The sequence below is a fragment of the Mytilus californianus genome, unplaced genomic scaffold, assembly GCF_021869535.1.
Source record: "Mytilus californianus isolate M0D057914Y unplaced genomic scaffold, xbMytCali1.0.p SCAF_8, whole genome shotgun sequence".
Taxonomy (NCBI): Eukaryota; Metazoa; Mollusca; class Bivalvia; order Mytilida; family Mytilidae; genus Mytilus; species Mytilus californianus.
Window position 1 is genome coordinate 90,082,453 of NW_026262734.1, and position 27,737 is coordinate 90,110,189.

Consider the following 27,737-nt stretch of genomic DNA (forward strand, 5'->3'; position numbering starts at 1 on the left):
TATTTTTAGGAATAAGCCATAATGTAAAATTGGTATAGTTTCTGTTGTACAATAGAGAATATTTTAAAAGATGGCACCACTATCAGAAGAAGAAGAGAATTATATCCGATTAGCTTTGTTATTGAAAGGAGTGTCACCAAGAGCAGTCCGTACTTATTTTGACAGAGAATTTCCACCTACTCATCTACCTTCAACACTGAATAAAAACTACAACACTCTTTATGGCTTAAAATTAAACAGAGTTTTGAACCAAGCTCAGTGGAAGCTTTTGTTTCCAAGAAATGGTATGTTTTTGTTCAGCTGCAGATAAGGGAGATATGTAAACAGGGTATGAACTAAAAATGCTAGAGCCCCAAAACAATTAGCATCGTCAGCAATTGACCAATTGTCTATACCATACCTAAATCTTTTAATTAATTAGTGTAGACATACTTGACAAGGTGTGAAAAGATTTGAACAAAGACTATCAAAAATATATCTGTCATTAACATCAAATGGCAGAAACATAAACATATAATCACAGACAAATTTAACCCCACAGATATTTTAATGTTTAGACAGACATACACAAATTTGTTAAAACATATAGATATATATAGCCTTTTATAAACAATATTTGAATTTTTAAACCTAGTTCATTCAAAACACACGCAATCCTTATTTACTACCTTATATGCAAATATTGGACTTATAATGGGTTTTTAATTGCATGATGTAGATCATCTACATAATTGTACAAAAATGTACAACTATCTTAGTGCATTGATGCACGTATATATCAACACTATGTTTATGCCCGCTTCAGGTTAAAGTATTTGGTTTAAGTTTTTGGTCAAGGTAGTTTTTGATGAAGTTGAAGTCCAATCAACTTGAAACTTAGCGCACATGTTCCCTATGATCATTCTAATTTCAATGCCAAATAAGAGTTTTTACCCCAATTTCACGGTCCACTGAACATGGAAAACGATATTGTGGATTGGGCATCCGTGTACTATGGACTCATTCTTTTTTTAAGTCATTAGTAATATCTATCAAAAATTATGTTTGGAAGAGTCACCAAGCATACGAAGTAAGATAAATGTTGGAAAAAAAAAGAAGAAAAACCCCCCTCCCCTAAAAAAAGAAGCAAAAAACCCAACCAACAAAACAACAACAAATAAATGATTGTGAAAAACGTATGATAAAAAACAATGCTGCTTTTCACACTATTGGCTATTAATGGAATAAGCTGTAGAACCAACGTTCAGCCGGAAAACTGGCAAATATAGAAAATTAAGTTTGAGTTAAACGCACTGCTTTAAGCGGGGTTCAAACTGACAACCATTCGTCCAATGAGCTGTGAATATTATCGTTGACAGTGCTTGGATATTTACATCATGTTCTGAAAAGAGTTTTATTCAAGTGGAGGCTCAGATGGTTGCATAATATTTCATGATTTTTTTTATACTCTTTATTGGTCAGACGAGGTAATTCACTTCGCATTTGTCTGTCCATTGTAAGTCACCTCACATCTTTACTTTCTCCATTTAAAACAACTGACTGTGTTTTATATTATTATTGACTTTGCCAGCTTCCCAATTTAAGAACTATGATAACTGAAAATGTTGAATGGCTTTTAAGGTTATGCATGTACCTAATTGCAATACTTTTGATGTAACATTTGTAACTTATTCTGATATTTTCATGTATAACTTCTTTTAAATATTTTGATTTCAAATTCTAAAATTTTCATGTACCAGGTGTACCTGATTCAAATGCTTTTGATTTTGATAGGTGTACTAGTACTTGATTCAACAACTTCTGATGTTACATATGTACATGATTTCAATACTTTTGATGTTGCTGGTGTAGCTGATTCTTATACTTTAAATGTTAGAGATGTTAACTTAGTCTTATACTTTTAATCTAACAGGCGTAACTGATTCGTATACTTTTGATGTTACAGGTGTACCTGATTCGACAACTTTTGATGTCACATTGATGATCTGTTTGATCAGACACCTGACATCTGTTAATCAACCAATCAATGGATTTGGCAGCCTTCCACTTCCGGTAGAGACAACTGCAGGACCTGATCTAGCTAGAATAAAATGGTACAGAAATAATCTAGCTCATCATGATAGTAATAAAATTGATACTGCTTATTTCACGACAGCATGGAATGACATATCATCTGTAAGTGTAATTGTAATAATCTATATCACTTGCAGATTGTGAGGTGGCCCAAAGTGTCTTAAATAAAATTGCAAAAATGTCTCACCACCCTTTTCAAACTATAGATCCAGTACTTACCATAATGGAACATGAACATCCATCTCTGTTTCATGCTTCAATGACTTCAGAAAACAAAGTGTTAACTTTTCTGATAATGTGTGCTGTTTATAGGTATGATCTTTTATGTATGATAGACATTTGTTTTACTTTTCCTAAATTTTACAAATTAAAGATTTTCAACTTTTTTGTGGTGTCTGAATGTTTTTTTTTAGCAATATCAAAGAATAATATAGAAACTTTAACATGCAAAGATGGGCAACAATTTATCGTGTTTATGTTTATAATTCAATCAGTAGTCGACCTAGTTTTTTAATCTTGACCCTCTTGAAAATATTTACCCATGGATTTCGTTATTCCTTATTAATGTTGAAAACAATAGTGGGTACGTTCAGCAAAGATTGATAAGCTAGACATTTTGAATGAAATATCAGACAAAAAATAGTTCAGTAAACAAAACAAAAAACACCAAACAACATAGGAACTGACGATAACATATTTAGCATAGCAGTCAACTGATAAAAATTATTCAAATCTTAATATTTCCTGACCCCAGACTACATTTTAGAGTTTTAAAAGTGTTTAATGTTAAGAAGTTTATTAATTCTACATCTATTTATTTTGAAATTTTTATATACTAGGTGTATTCAAATTATTTAAATTGATGATAAGTCAATTGACCAGGTTTTGGTTTTATAACGTGTGATTGAACTTAAAAAATCACGATGGTTGAAAGTTTATTAATACGTTTGATGTCACTTAATATTGATTCCCTAAATAATCACTTATTACAAGGTTCAGACTCAAATTCTAAGTGATGACCTCTAGACACATTGCTCCTAAGGCTTATATTACTTCTAATGCTTTGAGAACTGGTAAAAAAAACTTGCCAAAATTATTGCACATTTATGTTTAAAGCATTTTAATTCACGTACGGTTGATTGATTAATATTTTATCAGGTGCAAGATTCAGTTATCTTTTTCTCTGTTTGCATTTACATTCATGATTAAATAGTCAAGTTTGTTTGGACTACTGTAATAAAATATTTTTTGTCATTCAACATAACCAGTATAATCATCCAATTTACTTAATAGCATTGCGTCTTATGAAAATAACGATCTAAGTAACTTCTAATTTGTCAGTTTCATTTGAGGTTTTCCATAGTACCTTATTCACTACCTTATTGAAGTAGGCACTTTTATATACGCGTAGTCCTAATTGTCGAATTTAAATTGTGTTGCTAAATGTCCTTTACCTCTTAGCACAAATGAACTTCTGTTGTGTCCTATACGAAAAAAGTAAAATAATAAAAGTACCGAACTCCTAGGAAAATCCAAAACGGAAAGTCCATAACCAAATAGCAAAATCAAACGTTCAAACACATCAAACGAATAAATAACAACTGTTTGGTTAGAACATTTTTAATTCTCCTTTTTCAACTTCGATTGAGCTAGTTCATATTTCTGTTGTCTGGCTATAGATTCAAAATCTACTTCTCTGTTTGAGGATTCAGAATTTCATTCAGCTTCGTCTTCCGATACACAATGATAAAACTATCTTTAAAATTTACTACGGTATTTGGTGATCGGCTACGGACATTCAAAATTGAGGGTGTGTCTTTGTAATTGTTTTCAATGCGCACGTTATTGATTTCTGAGTAAATGGGGTTTTCGCGGTAACTGCTGTCTGGTATTCTTAAATTCGTTTGTGCTAGCTTGTTAATCATGATACATCACAACTTAAACTTGTCATTTTATCTCTTTGGATATAGTTGTACCTGTTACACATTTTTTTTTACCTTTCTCGGAACCTTTAGAAGAAAAATACAGGTTGGGTTGCAACATCTGATGTAGTTCTACATATGCAGCTAGTTCAGTCATGATTGAGTTTGATAACTCTTCATGATACTGTTTTACGATTATTTGTATAAAAAAAATGCTGTTTAAATGTATAATACAATTGCAACCAGTGAAGAGACATATACATATATACTTGACACCCTGAAACCTAATATACCACGTATATATTATTTCCTAGATTCCACTTCAATAAATTTCCATTCTGAATTATTTTCTTTTGACTTTTAATAATATTCATAAATCATATCAAACCAGTCTGCACAATTCTTTTCAAAACTTTCACTGTGAACCCATGCCATGTTTTTGGTCATTTAAGGTGTCATTACTATCAAATTAATTCAATCATTGGTGTAATTATCAGAATTGCATTTCTTGTCAAATTTAAGTGAAATATAAAGACTGAACATACAGCTTTTACATATATATATATATATATATATATATAAAGAGAGATATAAGAAGATGAGGTAAGACAACTTTCCATTGAAATTACAATTTGACAAAATTTAATCCGTTCTAATCAAAGTACGGCCTTCGACACAATGCCTTGGCTCACACAGAACAGCAAGCTATAAAGAGTCCCTAAATAACTAGTGTAAAACCATTCTAACAGGAAAACCAATGTTCTAATCTATATAAAAAATGAGAAACGAGAAATACGTATGAACTACCAACTACCACTGAACAACAGACACCGGACTTAGGACAGGTGTTAAAAATGCAGCGGGTTTAAACGTTTTAACAGGTGTCAACCTTCACCCCAACCTGAAACAGCAGCACAACATAATAACATAGAAAGACATACTATAAAATATCAATTGAAATGTCTTATATCGATCAAAAAGAAATAATAACAAAACAAGTAAACATACGATGAATGAATAAATTTGATCTATGACACAATAAAAATACAATATGTAAAACAATGTCAAAAAGACAACTATAACCTTTTACACAATGGCGTCAAATAAAATATCGTACACAGGTAACTATAAAATAAATTATCTTGTTGTAAGGATTACGGAAATGATGTTGACAAATTAAATTTGTTATTAACTCAGTTAAGAGGAATTTTAAAAATGAATTTGGAAATGAAAAGATCGAAAGTTTAACTGATCTAATTATAACATGTATAAATATAACAAAATCTTCAAATATTATTCGTTGAAGTATTTGGATTGTGCAGGAAGTACCACATTTGTGTGAGACCAATTTGAAACAGTTTAATTTGCAATTTTCTAAATGAATCTAGTTTGTACGTTCATATAAGACATTTGATGAGAGCTATAGTTGAATATGTAATTTGAGGAGAACCATCATCATTTACATTAACGATAACTGTTTGTTTTCAAATGTATAGCAATCCTCTACTTGGACATGTTATATCGTAACTTTCGCGGCCTTCGCTTTCGCAAACTTCAACTTCCATTATGGGGAGACATATATGTTTTATATTAATTCATACCACGTTTAAAACGCTTAAGGATATCTAGATCGAAAACATAAGATATGCCCTAAAATTAAATTCAATTTCCAGATCTTGACACATTTTCGTACAATAATACAATCTAAATTGCTAATAAAAGGATCAACCTCGTGCTGATTTATGTCACGTTATTAACTGTTTGGGATTCTGTGTAAAAGAGGGGCGAAAGAAACCAAAGGGACATATTCAAACTCATATGTCGAAAACAAACTGACAACGTCAGGCTAAAAATTAATAAGACCGATAGACAAACAAATGTACACAAAAACACAACATAGACTAAGCAAAAACTGTGGGTGATCTCCATTTGGATTTACCAAAGTACACTTTAACAAAAATGTTTGCCTACTTAGTATTCGAAAATCAGAATATATACGCTAAAATCAACAGCATAACGTTATCAACAAACCAACACTGGTTGATATCGTGTGTTGTGCTATCCAATATGTTTTCGTAATTGATTGAAATAACTGAATAATCAAAAGGAACCGAACACAAGCTGTGAATTATGTACATATCAAATTGTGTATATTATTTAATAGAACTTAAATGATAAAATAGGTTAACAGCATCCTAGGGGGATTTAATAACATAGACATTTCCAGATTTTGAACGTTGGACAAACAAGAAAGAGACTAAATGAAATAGTACAGACAGATGAAAAATGTTTAGGACAGGAAAACAACAACAAAATCATAGACTAAACAAAGGGGAAACAACAGGTTATCTTCATGTTAGGATTGTTATACATGAAGAATGTGTTTGCACGTATTCATTTAACATAGTTTTTTTTTATATTTGGTTCTAGGCTATAAATCGATTGGGGGGTCAACCAATGAACCAAGAGTGCCAAAACTTGAAGGTTAAAATCTTAGATCAGTCCAATCAGGAAATTATGTTGGAAATCAAACAATCACAGGAAGAGATGAAAGAACTGAGACAAACAATGGAGAATTTGGGGACAGAACACTTAGAAGTGACAGAAAATCTGAGAAGGTTACAGGATTCTCATAGTTCTTTACAGATAGAACACTCAGAAGTGACAGGAAATCTGAAAAAGTTGCAACATTCCCACAGTACTTTACAGACTGAACACTCAGAAGTTATAGAACTTTTAAAAGACCCAATACCATGGAATGTCAGAGGTACATTATACTCATTACGACAGGAGGGGTAGATTGATATGTAAAAGGGTTATTTTTCTGTTGGTTTAAAATGTGACGAGGCAAAAGGTGACAATTCTGGTGAAAATTGTAGCGGAATGGGTATTTGTTAATTATCATTAACTATTTTTAATTATACAAAAGGGTCAGGGTATTTGACATTTACATAACCGGTCATACACAATTGATTGTGTTTTGGATGAACCCCAGCTGACTATTTAATACAACGTGGATTCCTATAAAATTTAAAAAAAAAAATCTGGTATTCAAAAGTACATCATGTACATGATTTGAAAGATTTTACCTTAAGAACAGATTTTATTGCAGAACAGGTGGTTAAGTCTGAACTATCAATCATATGTTTTCATAGAAGAAGTCCGTCCAATTGGTCCCCTTAATGTTTCGATTTCATTCTTTTTTTCAATTTTATTTTTTTTTATCCTGAAGTAACAAGATTATCAGTTTAACTGTATTCCTGTTAATATAATGAATACTAGATTCCTGACTGAAGAGTTTTCCCATAACATGAATCTTAATGGAAGCGTGTTGGGGGACAATATAAGTCCTTAATATATCTTGTAATTCATATCCTCATTAGTTTTAGTGTTTAATGGGCACGCCAGTTTCTGAAGGATCTTAGAAAGAGATCAATTGATATTGCTATAAACTTCATCGGGTTTTCTTGAAACCAAAAAGTTCGGAACAACTTTAATGAATAGCTTGCCCACATTGAGTACTGAAGTAGTTGGTACGATTCCCGTTTTAGTTAAACCAAATGCATAACAATTCGTATTTGGTAAAATAACCCCACCTGAAAATCGTGCTGGAAGGATGAAATTGTCTGCAGACTTTAACATTGTGGACCAGTATGTAAAATCGTGCTCAGAAGGTCAGCCTTTACAACACAAAATGGTAAATATTCATGTCACAATCTTTAAAAAATTAACCTCATATGCATGCAGTATTTGCCACTGAATTTGTAGATACAGATGCAATATTTAAAACAAAGATTTGAAAGTCTAAAAAAACATATTATTTTGTTTGTCTCGCCTTGGAAAATGTTGCTTAACTAGACACATTTGATTAATAGTTTGAATGCAAAGGCAAAAACTATTTGTATTTAGCTGGATATCCAGGAAGGAAGAAGACCTGGATACTTTAAACCTTGTTTACAGATGACTTATGATCTGTTTTGTGCTTGCATGATACGTCCATTGTCCGTTACCTTTGATGGTTTATTGGTCAACAGCTAAGATACTATTATAACCAGATAAACAATGTTCTATATATGAATGGTAAGATGTACACATCTGTCTAGCAGAGTTTATCTGACCTTTTCATTGATTTGTTTAGTTCATTGTCTATGCAGTGTCTTTTCTTGAAAACTGTTAAAGATAGTCAGTAGCTATAAACAGCAAAAATGATCAGCAGTTAAAATGTTTTCAACTGCTTTTAAGAGTTATTGCGCTTAATTATTTTTTTCTGAACTGTCTGAAATCCCTATGCTGCTGGGATTTTTTTCTAAATTTGAACTTTTTGGAATTTCCAGGAGTGCCTCTTAAGCCCTGTCTGCGCATTGCGATTACAAAACCTCATATCGATACAGATATGTACAAATGGTATGGATATATGTGTAAATGTATATGTATACAAAAAAAGTTTCCATGACTTGTAAATCAGAAAATTTACTCTATTGTATAACTTGTGTCAACTGTAAAGAAAACTGCATAGGTCAAACAGGAAATAGTGTGTACGAAAGGGTCAGGATTCATAAACAGCAAATACAGCCCGGGTACAGATAACATCATTGTCCCATATTAGTTACATATAAAGTAGATTTTTTTAGTCGTCTTTTTTCCGCCTTGTCGGCTAACAAATTGGACCTCGTTATTATTGTACTATAGATTTATAATTCGATCAATAGATATACAATTTAGCCCAACAATGTTAGATCTTCAAATTTCCATTAGCAATATTGTGTTCTACCCTTAGCGTGATTCGAACCCTTTCGTATGTGATATAGTGGCAACACCACATGCACTGTGCCCAGCGGCCTAGAACACTCGACCACCTAGGATACATAAATTGAGAATGTCACTTTTAATTCAAAACCTTTTCTGGTAATTGTCACATTGAAGATAAATTTTATCGTGTTGTTCCATTACTTGAACATTTTGTAGATTTACTGGAAAAGCTACACAATTATTGATTCAAAAGAAACAAATGATTTGTCATTTTTCTTAATTTAATTCCATTATTATTGGATTGAATTGTTGATATTGAACAAGGAGACAAAGATGCTACACAGAGTAACAAGTGATCAGTATGCTGGAGTTTCTTATTGACAACATATTTGTTGAATTTTGAGGTTGACTTTTTCAACAAGTTGTCGGCATTCCTATGGGAACGAACTGTGTGCCTCTCCTTGCCGACCTCTTTTTATTTTCATATGAGTCGCAGTTCCTACAGACACTTGTCAAAACAAGAAGATCAAAGAAGCCAGATCATTTAATTTCTCATTCAGATATATTGATGATGTTCTTTACATTAGCAATCATAACTTTTCTGATTGGGTTCCATTAATATAGCCCCCCGAGCTAGAAATTATAGAAACAGCATACACATCTTCCTCCTCCTCATTTTTCGACTTATACATCAAATTTGACATACACGGTCATCCCAGTACCAGAAACTATGAAAAACGAGACGATTTTAATTTTGAAAATATCAATTTCCCCCACCTTAGTAGCAATATATCAACTGCATATATAACCGGGATATGGGCTATATATTTCCCAACTTATTCGGTATTCAAGAGTTTGCAACTGCTACCCAGACTTTGTAAAACGCCATCAGTGTCTGAGCAGAAAGTTGATGAACTAGGGGTATATCAAAGAACGTATCGTCCTTTTTCTGAAAATGTTCATCGGAAGGTACTAAGACGTTGTTGATTAATATTTCGTATACACTTCACAAATAATACACGATGGTCTTCAGGTATAGATTCTGAGTACTGACTTTGTTTAGTATCTTAATAACATGTTATAGTATTCTTTTGTTTGTCTTTTTGAATATTACTTTTACTATTTAGTCTATTTTTGGTGATATCCATTTGACGTAGCTCGGTACATTTTTATCCCGTCATTCGGTTAATGTGTTATGGTACATTTTTGTATTCCTGTCTTTCATTTTATTTTATGTGCTTTGTCTATATGCCTTTTTGTGTTCATTTTTTACATATTTGTTTGTTTTATAGTGAATCTTCCTTGGATTTCGGTATTTTTGTTACTTTTTACTACAAACATTATACTTTACGGGTTGGTTAATTTTTTTTTCTTTCGGTTTTGAATATTTTCGGTTTTATTAATGTACGGTTCTGATACTTTTAAAAGTCATATTAAAGGCAATATTTATCAACTGACGGACATCTTCAAGTACGTTTTTCAACAGTCTATTTACAGAGCAATTTTACTAACTTCTGATAAGATACCTTCCTAATATGTCTGCATGAAATTTAACATCCACAAGACCGGCTGATCATGAGCTCTTGGTGGTGCTGTTTATCATCAGTTATTCAACTGATATATATAGATTTTACCACTGCATCGAGTGTAATACGATATTTATCCACTCGAGACAGTTAAATTTTCAAATTTAAAACGCGAGGCTCGCCGAGCGTTTTAAATATTTAGAATTTAACTGTCGAGAGTGGATAAATATCGTATTACACGAGATTTGGTGGTGGAATCTGTTTCTCTATAATGAGTTTCAAACAATATGCAGGCAAACTTATTCCTTCTTTTCGAATGATCTACAGAAAGATGTGTTCTTTCTATGTGACGTCATCAGGCATGGTCAACTTTTTTCATGCCGTCACAATAGGAAATTCAGAGGAAAACAAGAAAATTCGACGTCATAATCGGATTTTAACCAATGAAGAACTGAGATCAAACGAACCACACGTTGATTAAATTTTTTTTTATACAATGGGTGCAGAAAGGGATAAATTGACGAAGAATTAGAGAAAAGTTGTTACCTAAGTTGCTGGACTTTGTGAGAGCTGTGAGCAAATGGCACTTTTGTAAAGTAAGCGGAGATGCATAAAAGATGATTGTACAGTGTACTTGTTTAACATATAGAGTTTGTCTGACCTTTTCCTTGTTTTCATTGTTCAAAAGCAACATGTTTTTTTCTTGATTAGGCTATTTGTTAAGGCACTACAAATTATTAATCAATGAAAAATTGTGTTATACGGATTAACAGGTGTACATGTTGGTATGATAATTTAACCAACATCTTAGTTTCATGTTTTGTATGATTTGTGTAAGTTTTTTCAATTGAACTGTCATGTTGTACCGTCCACAAATAAATTGACATAAACCAATTAGGAAATAATTGCCCGTTTGATTGTTGTCAATAATAACTCATGGTGGGTATAGTTGTCCTGCGAGAAAACGTTCTGTGCTGGTGATTAGGTCCTGAACGGTGCTAGTGATCATTGAAAATAAGTAAACAAAGACGAAAATAATAAAACAAAATGGAAGGCAAAGGTTGAGACGTTTCAATTTTCTTTCCTTATGGTTTCAAAGGCAACCAATTAAAACGTTAACCCTCTTAACTGTTTAAGTAAGCGTAACATTTTGAGAACATCTAGAACTGAAAAAAGAAAACAGAAATTATTCTGGAGTCCAATTTCTATATCCAAATCCGTATAAAAATTTGTTTGGTGAAAAACCGTTGCAATTTATGAAAATTGTGCACTTTCTCCGTTTAGATATGCCCTGATTTTGTGCTGCTGGGTCCTGGCATTTTGCTGGTGGGTCCTGATACAATGCTGGTGATTTTGGGAAAAACATTGGTCCGATTTGAAACTAACGCTACAGAATCAATAAAAATGGGCAAAGAATTGAATTCAATCAGATTTGTGAGTCTTCTTTTTACTTTTGGCTATCCATTAGGCTGTTTAATAAGCGTTTTCAAATAATCGTAAATTATATGAATTAAAATGGCAACATCTTCAGTTAAATATCAGATAGAAATATATTTAATTAAAAGTTAAATATACGAGGTTAGATAACTACTGTTGCCTCTAATTTCTTTCATAATATATACATTTTGTACATTGTCTTCGATACATTTCAACTGGATAAAAAACACGATTAGGCTTGCTTTTCATACATGACTGAAAACAACTGATTAGAATGGTGCAAGATGTGAACAATTGCAAGTCACCATATGACCTTCAACAATGAGCAAAAACCATAACGTTTACTAGCTATAAAATAGAAAACGATTAATAAGTCAGACCTTTAATCTAATTTAAAAAATAAACATTACAGATAGAACTAGCAACAACCACTGGTTTGGGACACTTGTGACAGAGTTTAACACGTTTGTTTGCGCTCAACACCCCACTTCCACCCAATTCCCCCTTTCCCCTCTAATTTGGTACAGTGGTGTAACAACAAAACATTAGAACAAACTGTAAAAATCATGCAGTTAGAAAGTGTCTACCCAACATATCTGTACATAGCAAAAAAACAAAATCACAAAAAACTAAGAGTACCCGGGCACGCAACTACTGAAAGTTAGTTCTGTACTTATACATCCCGTCATTGTGTTATTGTGCCATGGTAAATTTCTGTTTATATATTTGTTTGTTTTTATAGTGATTAAGATAACATTACAATGTTGACTGCTGTACCCCTATTTTTGTCATTTATACCTATTATGTTTGTTTGTTTTGTTCATACATCGTTGTCAATATAATGGAACTTTATGCGACTGCCATACAAGTGAGAGGTTTGGCTAGCTATAAAACAAGGTTTAATCTACCATTTTCTACATAGGAAAATGCCTGTACCAAGTCAATAATATGACAGTTGTTATCAACTCGTTTGATGTGTGTGAGCTTTTGATTTTGCCATTTGATTAGGGACTTTCCTTTTTGAATTTTCCTCGGAGTTCAGTATTTTTGTGATTTTACTTTTAAGTTCAAAGCGGCATTTTCAACTAATAAATAAAACATGTTCTCTAAGGTTAAACTGTCAATCGGAGCACATTTATCTGGACCAAATCACTTCTTAACATAAAGATTCAGCACCCAATTTTTTAACATCTAATTTCATTCCCTTACCTTATATTTCATGCATAAAATGTAAATAAATAAATTTGGAAAGTGCATAAAAAAATTAGCAACTTATACACTGTCCACACTATAGGGACTATATTTGTCCCGTCTGGTCGATGGTTTTTGCTGCAAGTCATCTCTTTATCTACCATAGTTTTCAAGATTACAGCCGAAACAGAAAAAGAGTAAAAATATTCGTTAGATAGTTGTCTCATTGGCAATCATACCTCGTATCCTTTTTTATACTTTTTATATTCAAGGGTAATAACTCCAATAAAAAGTCAACTGACGACATTTTACTTGTAGATCAAAATTTGCTGACCATTCTGCTTTTTACAATTCTCTCTTTCTGCTATCATAGTGTCCGACGAAATCATATAAAAAGGGTAAAAAAATCGTCAGTCAAGGGCAGCTACTCCAATAAGGAATCTATTGTCAATTTCGGTCATTTTAACTTATTTGATGAGCTTATTTTGCTGGTCTGTTTTAATTTTAAAAGTTTCTCTCTAATTATAAAAGTTTTTTAAATCATAACAAAAAACTGCTAAATTTGCTTAAAATGGAAATCTCAGGGGCAATAAGTTCAAAATGGGTGATATAAATTTTCTGAAAAGTGCAAGCTAGATGGACAATGAGTTTTTGAATATTTTTACTAAACAAGGTTTGGTTTATAATTAACTGCTTGAACTTACGCGATATAAATCAAAACTGCAGTTCTACAACTCAAATCTATTTTAACAAACACTGGTTATGTTTGTTGATGAATCAATTCCTCGAATATTGTTTTTCGTAGATTCCCTAAGGAAAATTATTTGGTAACATTTGATCCAATAGTTTCTAAGAACATTTTTATTTTGAATTACGGTCACCAAGTCAATACCGCAAATAGCCCTTCGATCCAGGGGAGCTTAGAGTGATACAGGCTGATATACAGTTGGAAAAAAACTCATTTGTGTGCGTTGTCTATTGTTATTAGTCTTCGAACGCAGAATAATGCTAGTCTGCCCTTCCATGGAATATGTAAATAGATTTTTGTTTTTTTATATTAAACTTCAAAAATCTCCACTGATGACTGATCAGACAGTAATCTTATATTGATAAAAAGGCTAAAAAGTACAGTAAATGATGCTTAGCTAATAGATACATTTGTCTTTTAAAGTACAACTTTTATATCCTACTTGGACCCCATTTTGGAAAATGTTTTCAGAATAAAATTATTAACTGGCGTCGTCAAAAACCGATTATGATCATTTTATTCCTCCATAAAAAACAACAATTATAACAAAGAATTCTGATATAAGCTGCTGAGGACACGTGATTCTTACGCGCAGATATGAGATTGAAATTCATTTGGTTGAATAAAAAGAAAAGTATCTAAAGTACCGCACAAATTTGCCAGAGAACCGATATCCAGAATGCTAAGGCTGAACCTAATTTATTATCTAAACTCATCTAAGAAATGTCCGTCCTCACCAGATATTTTGCCATGATAAAGTCAGTTTAAGAAAGTCCTTTATTCTATATTAAAGCTCACCATTTTTATGCAAAACCTTATCATGACATTTTGACTTTTCGAGTCAATGTTAAAGGTCGTTGACCTATAGTTGATGATGTTTACACCTATGTCATTTGGCTTCTGATGAATAGTTGTCCTATTTGCAATTATACCACATTTTCTTTCGTTAATATATTGGTATCGTATATTTTGCACCATTTTTAAATGGTCATATAAAAGGATCATATTAAATCCGCAAATTACATGCATATTTCTTATCTTTAAAAATTATAATGAACAAAGTAGACTTAACTTTGCTTATCTGAAATATTTGATCCACCAAATATAAACTAGGTGTATGTTCTACCAATAACACAAATTAACAGTCTTTGACCTTGACTATTTGCCACTTTTAACTAAAATATAAAGGCACAGAACCAGGACATAGGCGCACAGAACCATTACCGTTTTTCAAATCACCAGCACATTATCAAAACAATTTCGTTTGACGAATTTGCACGACTTTTGCAATTAAAAACCGTCGTAAGATACCTTGGAAAGTACGTATGACGTATAAATGAAACATTAAGCAACATAACGGTTGTTAAGGTCTTTCCTTTCACTATAAGGAAAGACCTTACTGTATTTCTTCTGATTATAAGGTCTTTCCACTTTTCCATGGAAAGACCTATTAGTTTTGTTCTGATTATATGGTCTATGGTCTTTCCACTTTTCCGTGGAAAGACCTATTGCTTTTGTTCTAATTATTAATTTTTTTTCTTCTTCCGCCTAATTTGTTTTCCTTCGCTGTTTGGTTGTTTCGCAAGATATCGCTTCGATATTTGGATTATGATATCGAACAGTTTATACGCTTTTGAAACTGCCACTGCTTAACCGAATACTTTTCCATGTAAGAGTTATCTCCCCGAGCACGTTTTTCTTGCTATTTCTAATACTTCGCAACCGTATAAGAAACCGACAAATTTATTTTTCCAAATTGCTCGTTATTTCCTAGGATGTTTTGTTTAATTTTGACAGAAGCCGTTTAGAGATTCCATATAAGAGTTATTTCCCCTTCTGTATTTGATTTAAGTGAAATGTATTTGTAACTGGCAAATCATAAGTGATAGGGACCTAGGGTCTTTTGATTTGAGGTCATTGGTCCATAAAAATGAAAATGAGGTCATGTTCAAAATTTTGAGTTTGGCTTGTTATCACTTATTTTCAGAAATCTTATAAGATATCGACAAAATATTTTTACAGAATTGTTAGTTGCGACATGTCGTAACACGTAAATTTTAGTTTCAAGGGTACGTTTACTTTAAACGGGAGTTTTCTCCCTTTTTATATTTAAAATTACATATATGATGATACAACTCATTTACCACATATGATAAAGATCTAGGGTCTTTTGATTTGAGATCCTTGGTTTAACTTCATAATTATACATGATAAAACCATGGGATTTTGGCATAAGGTTGCAAGCCATATGACGTTGAAAATTCAAACCGGAAATGACCTTGTGTAAATAGAAAGTAGCTATTTTTTGTACTTATTTAATGTAAAAGTATCTAGAACCACATATTTTAAGAATCAGTGTCAAGTAAACTATTAAATAATATCGGAAGTGACATTTTTTTGGACCGGAAGTAACAAATTGTATTCCTTATTTCAAACAAAGTGTATAGAAACCATATATTTTTGAAATTAGCATAGAATAAGCTATCATTTGACACAGGAAATGACATTTTTAACTGGATTTTTATATTTTTGTATCAAAAGGTATCGTTTCTGGTGGAAAGAACTTCAATTGTTCTCTGAACAATAGGCTTTTAATTTTTTTTTTACTTCGCTGTTTGGTTGTTTCACAATATGTTGCTCAGATATTTGGTATATGATATCGAACAGTTCATACGCTTTTGAAACTGACACCGCTTAATCGATTACGTTTCCATGTAAGAGTAATCTCCCCGGACACTGTTTTTCTTGTTATTTCTAAAACTTAGCAGCCATATAACATTACGACAAATTCATTTTACCAAATTGCTCGTTATATCCTCAGGATGTTTTGATTAATTATGACGGAAGCTATCTGGAGACTCCATATGAGAGTGATTCCCCCTTATGCATTTGATATAAGTGATATGCATTTCTAACTGGTAAACCATAGGGTCTTTTAATTTGAGGTCCTTGGTCCTTTTTTCCTTTGATGTTTTGTTGTTTCGCAAGATGTCGCTTAGATATTTGGTATATGATATCGAACAGTTTGATAACATTAACATTACGACAAATTCATTTTACCAAATTGCTCGTTATATCCTCAGGATGTTTTGATCAATTATGACGGAAGCTATCTGGAGACTCCATATGAGAGTTATTCCCCCTTTATGCATTTGATATAAGTGATATGCATTTCTAACTGGTAAACCACAGGGTCTTTTAATTTGAGGTCCTTGGTCCAAAAAAAAGAAAACAAGGTCAAGGTCAAAGGTCAGGGTCATGTTCTAAATTTTGATTTTGGCTTGTTATCACTTATTTTCAGAAATCTTATAAGATATCGACAAAACATTTTTCAGAATTGTTAGTGTGACAAGTCGTAACACATAAATTTAGTTGTCAGGGTACGTACACATTTATTGGGAGTTTTTGCCCCTTTTATATCTAATGTTAGCTGTATGGTTATATAACTAATTAACAATATATAGTAGAGACCTAGAGTCTTTTGATAAGAGGCCCTTTCTTCATGACATTAAAATTGCGTCAAGGTCAAAGTTTGATTTGACGTTCTAGATTTTAACCTTTGCTTTAACTTTTAATTTGTGCATGATAAAGCTATGGGACTTTGTGCATTAAGTTGCAAGCCATATGACCTTGAAAAAATCCACTGGGAATGACCTTTTGTAAACCGGAAGTAGCTTTTTTTGTAATTATTTAATGTAAAAGTACATAGAACCACATATTTTTGGAATCAGTGTCAAGTAAACTATCAAATGAGACCAAAACGGAAGTAACAACTTATCTCCCTTATTTCAAACAAAAATGTGTAGATACCATATATTTTTAAATTTAACGTACAATAAACTATCATTTGGCACTGAAAATTACATTTTTTATCAAGTTTTATTATTTTTAACATCAAAATATATCGTATCGGGTGAAAAGATTTTCTTATTTTTTTTTCTTCCTCCTATTTTGTTTCCTTTGATGTTTTGTTGTTTCGCAAGATGTCGCTTAGATATTTGGTATATGATATCGAACAGTTTATACGCTTTTAAAACTGACACTGTGTAACCGATTACTTTTCCATGTAAGAGTTATCTCCCCGAACCCAGTTTTTCTTGTTATTTCTAAAGTCTAGGTCATAGTTAAATTTAATGTTCTAGATTTTGACCTTTGCTTTAACTTCATATTAATACATGATATAGCCATGGGACTTTTTGCATTTGGTTGCAAGCCATATCACTGGATTTTAATATTTTCCTATCAAAAGATATCCTTGCGGGTGGGAAGACCTTCAATTGTTAATATTGTTATAACTATTCTTCTAGAAAAAAAATTCCCAATGCATGTTATGTGATTTTCTCTGAAACTACATGTCCAATCGACCTCAAAATTTGCAGTCAGCAGGGTATATATGTATCACATCTTTATATAACAACGTTCTGCAGCTACCTCCCAAGATTTTTCGTAGAGTAAAGAAATTGCAATGCCGTAAAAATCGTAAATTTCAGTGAAATCCTACAATAAAATGTCTGCTCCTAGATTAAAATACAAATCTGTGTACAAACTGGTGCTGAAAAATGTACATTATATGAAAATAATCGATAAACTTGTTTTAAATGTACACAGTATCAATTTAATCCAAAGCATGCACTGCTTGTGAACTGTGATCAAAACATCAATCACCTACAATAACAAAAGAAATACATTGTGTGTATTCCGTCGATATACATGTTGTCTGTCCAACGTCTCCACCTAAAAAGGAATAAAGTTTTCGCTATTATAAATCCTCGTCACGATCAATCTGGCGCGAGAGACGCGGGCGGGACCTGAAATAGAATAAAAAATTTCCAAACTAAATATAGAAACTTAACCAACACAATAATATAGATCCTTTAAAGAAAGAAAGAAACAACTAACCAACCAACCTACCGAACAAACATACAAACAAACACACAAACACACAAACACACATAGCAATCAATCATGTTTCATAGAGGGAAATACCGTTTACAATTGCTTTTTTATATTTATTATTATTATTTTTTCCGCCAAACTTTAACGACATTTCTCAAAAAAAGTACGTGACATGTTAAAATGATATTTTATATCAAGTATCAGTTGACCAAAAGCTATCATGTGTATAGGGCACCACTTCGTAACATTTCCTTTATAGCGGTTATCTCCCCTAACACCGAAAACCTTGTTATCATTTAAAAACCGTAACCATAATAGATAGAAAAAAAAAACCGAAAGGCGGAATTTGTTCTGGACCAGACCCTGGTTCTTCGTTACATTTCAATCGAAAAAATTTAACGATTCATTGGTAGGGTTATGCCCCTTTGAGAATTAACCGATGTTGGTTGGCCACTAAAACTCAGAAACCGTAAGTCGTAGCCACCTAGGATCTTCACCAATGATCATTAATTCATGTGACTATGAAAATGCCTAAAGGTCAAAGGTCAAGGTCATGACCTAGATTTCGACCCTAGATTCTTATTAGATTTACTCAATAACCGTAAAAGATGGCTGATAAAATGTAAAAGAAAAAATGTGTGTCTTGTCGAAATCTACATTTGTTATGTAAGTTTAAAATTATTGGACTAACTATTATGGAACTAGGGCACCAAAACTGTTTTTCGGGGTCCGATATGAAGATTTTTTGCTTATAACTCAAAAGAAGTTAAAGATAGAGAGCAACTTTGAATAGCAAAAATGTCCAGCATAACATGATCTACAAAATTAGGTCAAGGTCAGAGGTCAGTGTCCCTAGCAACGACATAAAAAACCTTAGCAACCACATATTTTTGAACTTAGACCGCTTTGAAGAATATAAAAATGAAATTTTTAATTCTGGAAATTACATTTTGTCCCTAGCAACGACATATGAATTTTAGCAACCACTTATTTTTTCTAACTAAAAGGCTATGAATAGTAGATATGACATTTTAATACTGGAAGTAATACTTTTGTCCTTAGCAATGATTTTTGTCCTTAGCAACCACTTGTTAAGAACATGAACGTCCTTAGCAACCATATATTTTTGAACTCAGAAGATTATCAATAGTATAGATATTTATTATTATTTTATTTACCAACTTTAACAACATTCCCCCCCCCCCCCCCCAAAAAAAAAAAATTGTGACATGTTGAAATTATATTAGGTATCAAGTATCAGTTGACCGAAATCCATCTTGCAGTTAGGGCACTATACAGCAACTTTCCTTTATAGCAGTTGTCTCCACTAACACTGAAATATGTATTATCTCTTTTTCTCAAAAATCATTACAAATATCGACATAATGGTTTTTTAACTGTTCCTTGGAACATGGCGCAACTTTGATACATTTAAGTCGAAGTTATCCGTTGACTATTAATAGGAGTAATCTAGTAAATACTTGACGTAGGTGGTATGTTGCTTAATCTAATAAGCCGTTACTTAAGGCCTAGGACCTTTTGATTTGAGGTCCTTGATTAGCTTTTGATACATGACTATAAAATTGATGCCAAGTTCAAAGGTCAAGGTCATGATTGGTCATATAGGATATAATTGCTCAATTATTCACAATGCATTATCAATAGGGTACATTGTCTGTTTGGAACCTACCATTTTAAAGAAAAGGTATAAAATTCTGAATAGATTCTAAAATTAAACTCATCATCTGCTGAAAGTACATAATAGATTATTGCAATGAAAAACATCAGCATTCTTATGCACTGGAAATATCCTCGACAAGCAGTGGTTAAGGACGCTCTCAAATTCCGCACTAAATGACACTTCATAATTGTCAGTCAGCCTATTCCAATAGGAAATAAAATGTCACAGAAACTTTCAAATGTATCACTCTAAATTATAATTATTTTGGCACATAAATGGTTGATCTTTCTTAAAATTAATCAATTAAAAGCATAAACCATCCAATCATGAACCTCACAGATTTTTATTCTTACTACTTGTAGAAATACAATCTTCAAAAAGTTCCCGGTGAAATGTGAACAAATTAGGGACCCATGGTGTAGGGGAGTGATTTTAGCGTTAGTCATAGATATACCACTAAATTTCTCCTATCAAGAGACAACACCAGTATGTTGGTTCGACAAGTGTATGACAGTATATTTTAAGAAAAAAATATGGAAGGAAAGACCTTTCAATTGTTCGTGTACAATTGACCTTTAATTTTTATTGCTATTTTTATACAATGTACTAGTAAACAAACTCACCAGCACCTTCCAGGACCGAATCACCAGCACAGAACGTCCTCTCGCTGGACAACCTTACCCACCGTGTAGCTGATCCAGATGATGTTATCTATCTATGACTGTTGGTGTTTATGACTCCCAAATGTTATATATTGAGTATGTTGAAGGCTTTTTATCTTTTTAGCCATGACAACGCTGGTGACGTTTATTCGATCTCTAAAAAAATTGTGGTAGACATGGCTGTCATCGAATACTTTTTTCTCTTGAATAAAATTTAACAGCTATACTTACGACCAAAAATTAGGAAACATTTGTAAGATCGAGCACAGTAACTTGTGGTCGTTTATCGAAGTTTTTTGGTGATTGAAAAGTTGGTTTGTATGGCATGTCTTTGATTGTTTTGTCCAATTCATTTTCAACTTTAAATAATTTGTGAAGTTTAGAACATGATATTTTGCATAAGCACCTCTCTATTATTGAAAATTTGTAACCCTATATATTCTAAGAATATGTTTTTGTTTTCCTTTTAGTACTGATTACGGAGAAGTTAGAAGCTTGGAAGGAAGCTGACAAAATGTATATAGAAATAATTGGAGCAAAGAGTGTATTTAAGTGTATTCATGAAAATGGATGCGTTGTTGTCACTGGAAGTTCAGGTACAGGTAAATCCTCATTGGTGCGTCATGTTGCTTTAAAGATGCAACATGAAGGCTATGATATATTACCAGTGTCAAACCCTGAATGCATTGTTACGTGGCACAATCCAAGTAAGAATCTCCTTTTTGTCGTTGATGATTTTTGTGGAACGTATGCTGTAAATCCAATGCAGTTCGAAAACTGGAAAAATCTGATGGAACAAATCAAAGCAATAATAGAAATAAAACCAGTTAAGTTAGTTATGGCTTGTAGACTACAGGTTTATAACGATGAAAAAATGAAATCTTTGTCATTCTTTCGATCCTGTGAATGTAACCTTTTATCTGAAGATATATGTTTATCAAAAACAGAAAAGCAATCTATTGCTGAACTTTACCTGAAAACAAATGCTTCTAAGATCAGTGAATTCCATGACATGTTTGATTGTTTTCCTCTTTTGTGTCAACTATGCAGCAAAAACACAAAACTGAGCATTGTAGATTTCTTTAAGAATCCGTATACAGTATACAAAGAAGAGATAGATAAATTACAAAAAGAAGGCGCACATGTCAAGTACTGTGCCCTTGCTCTATGTGTCATGTTTGACAATCATTTAAAAGAGAATTTATTTACAGACGATAAGGACAAAGGTATCAAAACTATTATAAAGAACACATATGAAGCGTGTAAAGTGGTGAGAGGAACTTCACGATTGGTAATTCGGGATGAGCTGGATTCCCTAACTCATTCATTTATCAGAAAGGATGGTGAAGTATTTAGAACTATTCATGACAAGCTGTTCGACTTTATTGCTTTTTACTTTGGAAATGTTATGATCGAATGCTTAATAAATAACGCTTCAAGTCGTTTTATTTGTGAAAGGTTTCTGTTTAGAAAAGAAAGCAATAGTGATGAATTTATCATTATTGTACCACAAAAGTATCAGCAAATGTATATTGAGAGAATTGTAGATGACTGGGCAAGAGGGAATGTAATACATGTCTACTGTAACATTAATATGAACAGTATAATCTTCAGACAAAGATTTTTAGAACATATCAAAAGTTTAGAAATACCACAACAGACACAACTGGCTTGTTCATATGACACAGGTAACAATAGCACTCCATTGATACAGTGTTCTCATAGAGGTGATATTGATCTAGTTACATGGTGTTTACATCTTTGTATCAGTAATGTAAACCATTGTCGTATTGGTGATAGAGTATCATCTCTGTTCTTTGCTTGTCAGCAAGGTCATTCTAAAGTAGTTCAGTTGTTACTAAATAATAAAGCAGACATCAATAAGTGTGTATATAATGGATCTACACCACTGCTCGTTTCTTGTCAGGGAGGGCATACTGAAGTGGTTAAGATGCTTATCAAAAATAAGGCAGATATTAATAAGTGTAATGACAAAGAAGTATCAGCTCTGCACATTGCTTGTTGGAAAGGAATTACTGAAGTAGTTCATATGTTAATTAACAATAAGGCGGACATTAATAAGTGTGATTATGCAGAGGTCTCACCTCTATTTGTTACTTGTAAGGAAGGACATATTGAAGTAGTTAAGAAGTTGATAAACAATAAGGCAAACATTAATAAGTGTAATGCTACGGAAATATCACCACTGTACATTGCTTGTCAAGAAGGACATACTGACGTAGTTCAGTTATTATTAAAAAATAATGCGGACATTGATAAGTGTGCAGATACGGGATCAACACCTATGTACATTGCCTGTGGGCAAGGACATACTGAAATAGTGCAGATGCTTATAAAGAATAAGGCAGACATTAATAAGTGTAATGCGAAGGAAATATCACCTCTTTACATTGCATGTGTGGGAGGACATACTAAAATAGTTAAGATGTTAATCAACAATCAGGCAGACATTAATAAGTGTGCCGATACAGGATCATCACCCCTGTACATAGCTTGTGGGCAAGGATATACCGAAATAGTTCAGACATTATTAAGCAATAAGGCAGACATTACTAAGCGTAATGCTGAAGAGGGATCACCTCTGCTAATTGCTTGTTGCAAAGGACATACTGAAGAGGTTAAGATGTTAATAAACAATAAAGCCGACATTAATCTGTGTGGTAATGAAGATATATCACCTCTGTTTGTTGCTTGTCAGGAAGGACATATCGGAGTTGTTAAGATTCTAATAGATAATAAGGCAGACATTAATAAGTGTTTAGATACTGGAGCGTCCCCTCTCTTCGTTGCTTGTCAGGGAGGCTATACTGAAGTAGTTGAGATGCTAATAAACAATAAGGCAGACATTTTCAAATGTAAAGATACTGGATCATCACCTTTATTCATTGCTTGTCAGGAAGGGCATACTGAAGTTGTTCAGATTTTAATAAACAATCAGGCAGATATTAATAAGTGTACATATTTCGGAGCATCACCTCTGTTCCTTGCTTGTGGCAAAGGGCATACTGACGTGGTTCAGATGTTAATAAACAACAAGGCTGACGTCAATAGGTGTAATGATGAAGAAGTATCACCTCTGTTCATAGCTTGTCAGGAAGGACACACTGAAATAGTTCAGATATTGATTAGTCATAAGGCGGACATTAATAAGTGTGCAGGTATTGGATCATCACCTCTGTTTGTTGATTGGCAGAAAGGACATACTAAAGAAGTTCAGACGTTACTAAACAATCAAACAGACATTAATAGGCGTACTGATAAAGAAGTATCCCAACTGTTCGTTGCTTGTCAAGCAGGACACACGGAAGTAGTTCAGATGTTAATTAACAATAGGGCAGACATTAATAAGTGTAATGATGAAGAAGTATCGCCTCTGTTTGTGGCATGTCAGAAAGGACATACTGAAGTTGTCTATACTTTAATAAACAACAAAGCAGATATTAATAAGTGTAGAGATTCTGGAGCAACACCTCTGCACATTGCTTGTCATGAAGGAAATACAAAAATAGTTTTGATTTTAATAAACAATAAGGCAGACATTCATATGTTTGATGAAACTGGTTCATCACCTTTGTTAATTGCTTGTCGGGAAGGACATACTGAAGTAGTGCAGATATTAATAAACAACAACGCAGACATTAATAAGTGTAGAGATACTGGATCATCGCCTTTGTTTATTGCTTGCCAGGAAGGACGTACTGAAGTAGTACAGATGTTAGTAAACTATAATGCAGACATTAATAAGTGTAAAGATATTGGATCATCACCGCTGTTCATTGCTTGTCACGAAGGACATACTGAAGTAGTTCAGATGTTAATAAATTATAATGCAGACATGAATAAGTGTGATGACGAAGAGGTATCACCTCTGTACATCGCTTGTCAAGAGGGACATACTGACGTAGTTAGGATCTTAACAAATAATAAAATAGACATTAATAAGTGTAGAAATACTGGAGCATCACCTTTATTCATTGCTTGTCAAAAAGGACATACTGAAGTAGTTCAGATATTAATAAACAATATGGCAGACCTTAATAAGTGTAATGATAAAGAAGAATCACCTCTTTACATTGCTTGTCAGAATGGGAATATTGAAGTTGTTCAGTTTTTGATAAACAATAAGGCAGAAATTAATAAGTGTAAGGATACCGGATCCTCTCCTCTCTACATTGCTTGTCAGGAAGGACACACTGAAGTTGTTCAGTTTTTGATAAACAATAATGCAGACGTTGATCAGTATGATTCAAAAGAAATATCACCTCTGTGCATTGCTTGTAATGAAGGGCATACCGAAGTAGTTCGTATATTAATCAACAAAACAGCAGACATAAATAGGTGTAATGCTGAAGAAATATCACCTCTATTCGTTGCTTGTCAAAAAGGAAATACGGAAGTAGTTCAGATGTTAATAAATAATAAGGCAGATATAAGTAAATGTGATGATACTGGATCAACACCTCTATTTATTGCTTGTTGGACAGAACACTCTAAAATTGTCCAGATTTTACTAAAGTATAAGGCAGACATTAATAGGTGTAATGCTAAAGAAATGTCCCCTCTTTATACTGCTTGTTGGAAAGGAAATACTGAAGTAGTTCAGATGTTGATTCAAAATAAGGCAGATATTAATAAGTGTACAAATAATGGATCATCACCTCTGTTTATTGCTTGTCAAAATGGAAATGCTGAAGTAGTTCAAATGTTGATAAACAATAAGGCAAACGTAAATAGGTTTGAAGATACTGGATCAACACCTCTGTATATTGCTTGTTGGACAGAACGGGTTGAAATAATTCAGATATTATTAAACAACAAGGCAGATATTAATAAAGGTAATGCTAAAGAAGTTTCACCTCTGCTCATTGCATGTGGGAAAGGGAGTACAAAAGTAGTGCAGATGTTGATTAACAACAAGGCTGATATCAATAAGTGTGATGACGAAGAAGTATCACCACTGTTTCTTGCTTGTCAGGAAGGACACACTGAAATAGTTAAGATGTTATTAAACTTTGAGACAGACATTCATAAGAGTAATGCGAAAGAAGAATCCCCTTTGCACGTTGCATGTTGGAAAGGACACACTGAAGTAGTTCAGATATTAATACAAAATAAGGCAGCCATTAATAAGTGTACAGATTTTGGATCATCGCCTCTGTTTATCGCTTGTGAAAATGGAAATAGTGAAGTTGTTCATATGTTAATAAACAAGAAGGCAGACGTTAATAAATGCAATGCTAAAGAAGCTTCACCTCTACATGTTGCTTGTTGGAAAAGGAATACTGAAGTAGTGCAGATGCTTATAAACTTTAAGGCTGACATTAATAAGTATGATAACGAAGACGTATCGCCTCTAATCATTGCTTGTCAAACAGGAAATACCGAAATAGTACAGATGTTGATAAGCAATAAGGCAGACATAAATACATGTAATGCTAAACAAATATCACCTCTGCACATTGCTTCTGGGGAAGGAAATACTGAAGTTGTTCAAATGTTGATAACAAATAAGGCAGACATAAATAAATGTGTAGATACTGGAGAAACGCCTCTGTTTATTGCTTGTCAGAATGGAAATACTGAAATAGTGATGATGTTAATAAACAATAAGGCAGACATTAATAAGTGTAACTATGAACAAAGATCACCTTTGTGCATTGCTTGTCAGAACGGCAATACTGAAGTAGTTCAGATGTTAATAGACAATAAGGTAGACTTAAATAAATGTGTTGATACTGGAGAAACACCTCTATTTTTTTCTTGTGGGACAGAACACACTGAAGTAGTACGGCTGTTATTAAACAATAAAGCAAATATAAACAAGTGTAGTGCTAAAGACGTATCACCTCTTCACATCGCTTGTTGGAAAGGGCATAGTGAAGTTGTTCAGATGTTAATTAAATATAAAGCAAACATAAATAAGTGTACAGATACTGGATTATCACCTCTGTTTATTGCTTGTCAGAATGGAAATACTGAAGTAGTTCAGATATTATTAAACAATAATGCAGACATTAATAAGTGTAATACTAAAGACGTTTCACCTCTACACATTGCTTGTGGGGAAAGAAATACTGAAGTTGTTCAGATGTTAATTACAAAAAATGCAAACATTAATAGGGGTGATAATAAAAGAGTTACACCACTGCACATTGCGTGTGGGAAAGGAAATAGTGAAGTAGTTCAAATGTTGATAAACAATAAAGCAGGCGTTAATACGTTTGATGACGAAGAGGTATCGCCTCTGTTTTGTGCTTGTCAAGAAGGGCATACTGAAGTAGTTCGGATTTTATTAAACAATGAAACATACATAAATAAGTGTAATAAAAATGGAGTATCGCCTCTGTACATTGCTTGTCAAGAAGAACATACTGAAGTAGTTCAGATGTTACTCAACAATAAGGCTGATATAAATAAGCGAATGAATACTGGAGAATCCCCCTTGTTTATAGCTTGTGTAAATGGTAATACACAGCTTGTTGAATTGTTAATAAAAAACGAAGCAGATTGTTACATTAATTATAGCGGATTGACACTATTAGATATTGCTAAATTAGAATATCATACCAATAATGTACATTTAATGCAGACACAGAACCAATATACAATTATATACAGTAGAACATAGGCATAAATGATAAATCAATAAAACTATTCTGCCTAAGAGTGCTCTCATTAAATTTAGGATATACACCATTGGATATTGATAAAAGAGAAAACCATATCAATAAATAACTTTAATTGTGACTTTTATTTCACAATGCTGAAAACTGATGCAAAAATAATTGTACTGTTACCTTGATCGTGTTGCTTTTGTTTTCAACTTAAATG

At 32.8% G+C, this 27,737-nt stretch overlaps 2 protein-coding genes across 2 annotated transcripts; both read left to right on the forward strand.

The window, feature by feature from the left end:
* Positions 1-27: 27 nt before the first annotated feature.
* LOC127712894 (uncharacterized) lies at positions 28-21,862 on the forward strand. The gene is made up of 4 exons (XM_052219493.1): positions 28-284; positions 1,946-2,122; positions 21,356-21,741; positions 21,833-21,862. The coding sequence occupies exons 1-4, from the start codon at positions 71-73 to the stop codon at positions 21,860-21,862; spliced, it is 807 nt and encodes a 268-aa protein (XP_052075453.1). The 5' UTR covers positions 28-70.
* LOC127711007 (serine/threonine-protein phosphatase 6 regulatory ankyrin repeat subunit B-like) lies at positions 21,810-27,737 on the forward strand. Its single transcript, XM_052216946.1, has one exon. It carries the CDS (start codon positions 21,898-21,900, stop codon positions 27,532-27,534), a length of 5,637 nt encoding a protein of 1,878 aa, XP_052072906.1. The 5' UTR covers positions 21,810-21,897; the 3' UTR covers positions 27,535-27,737.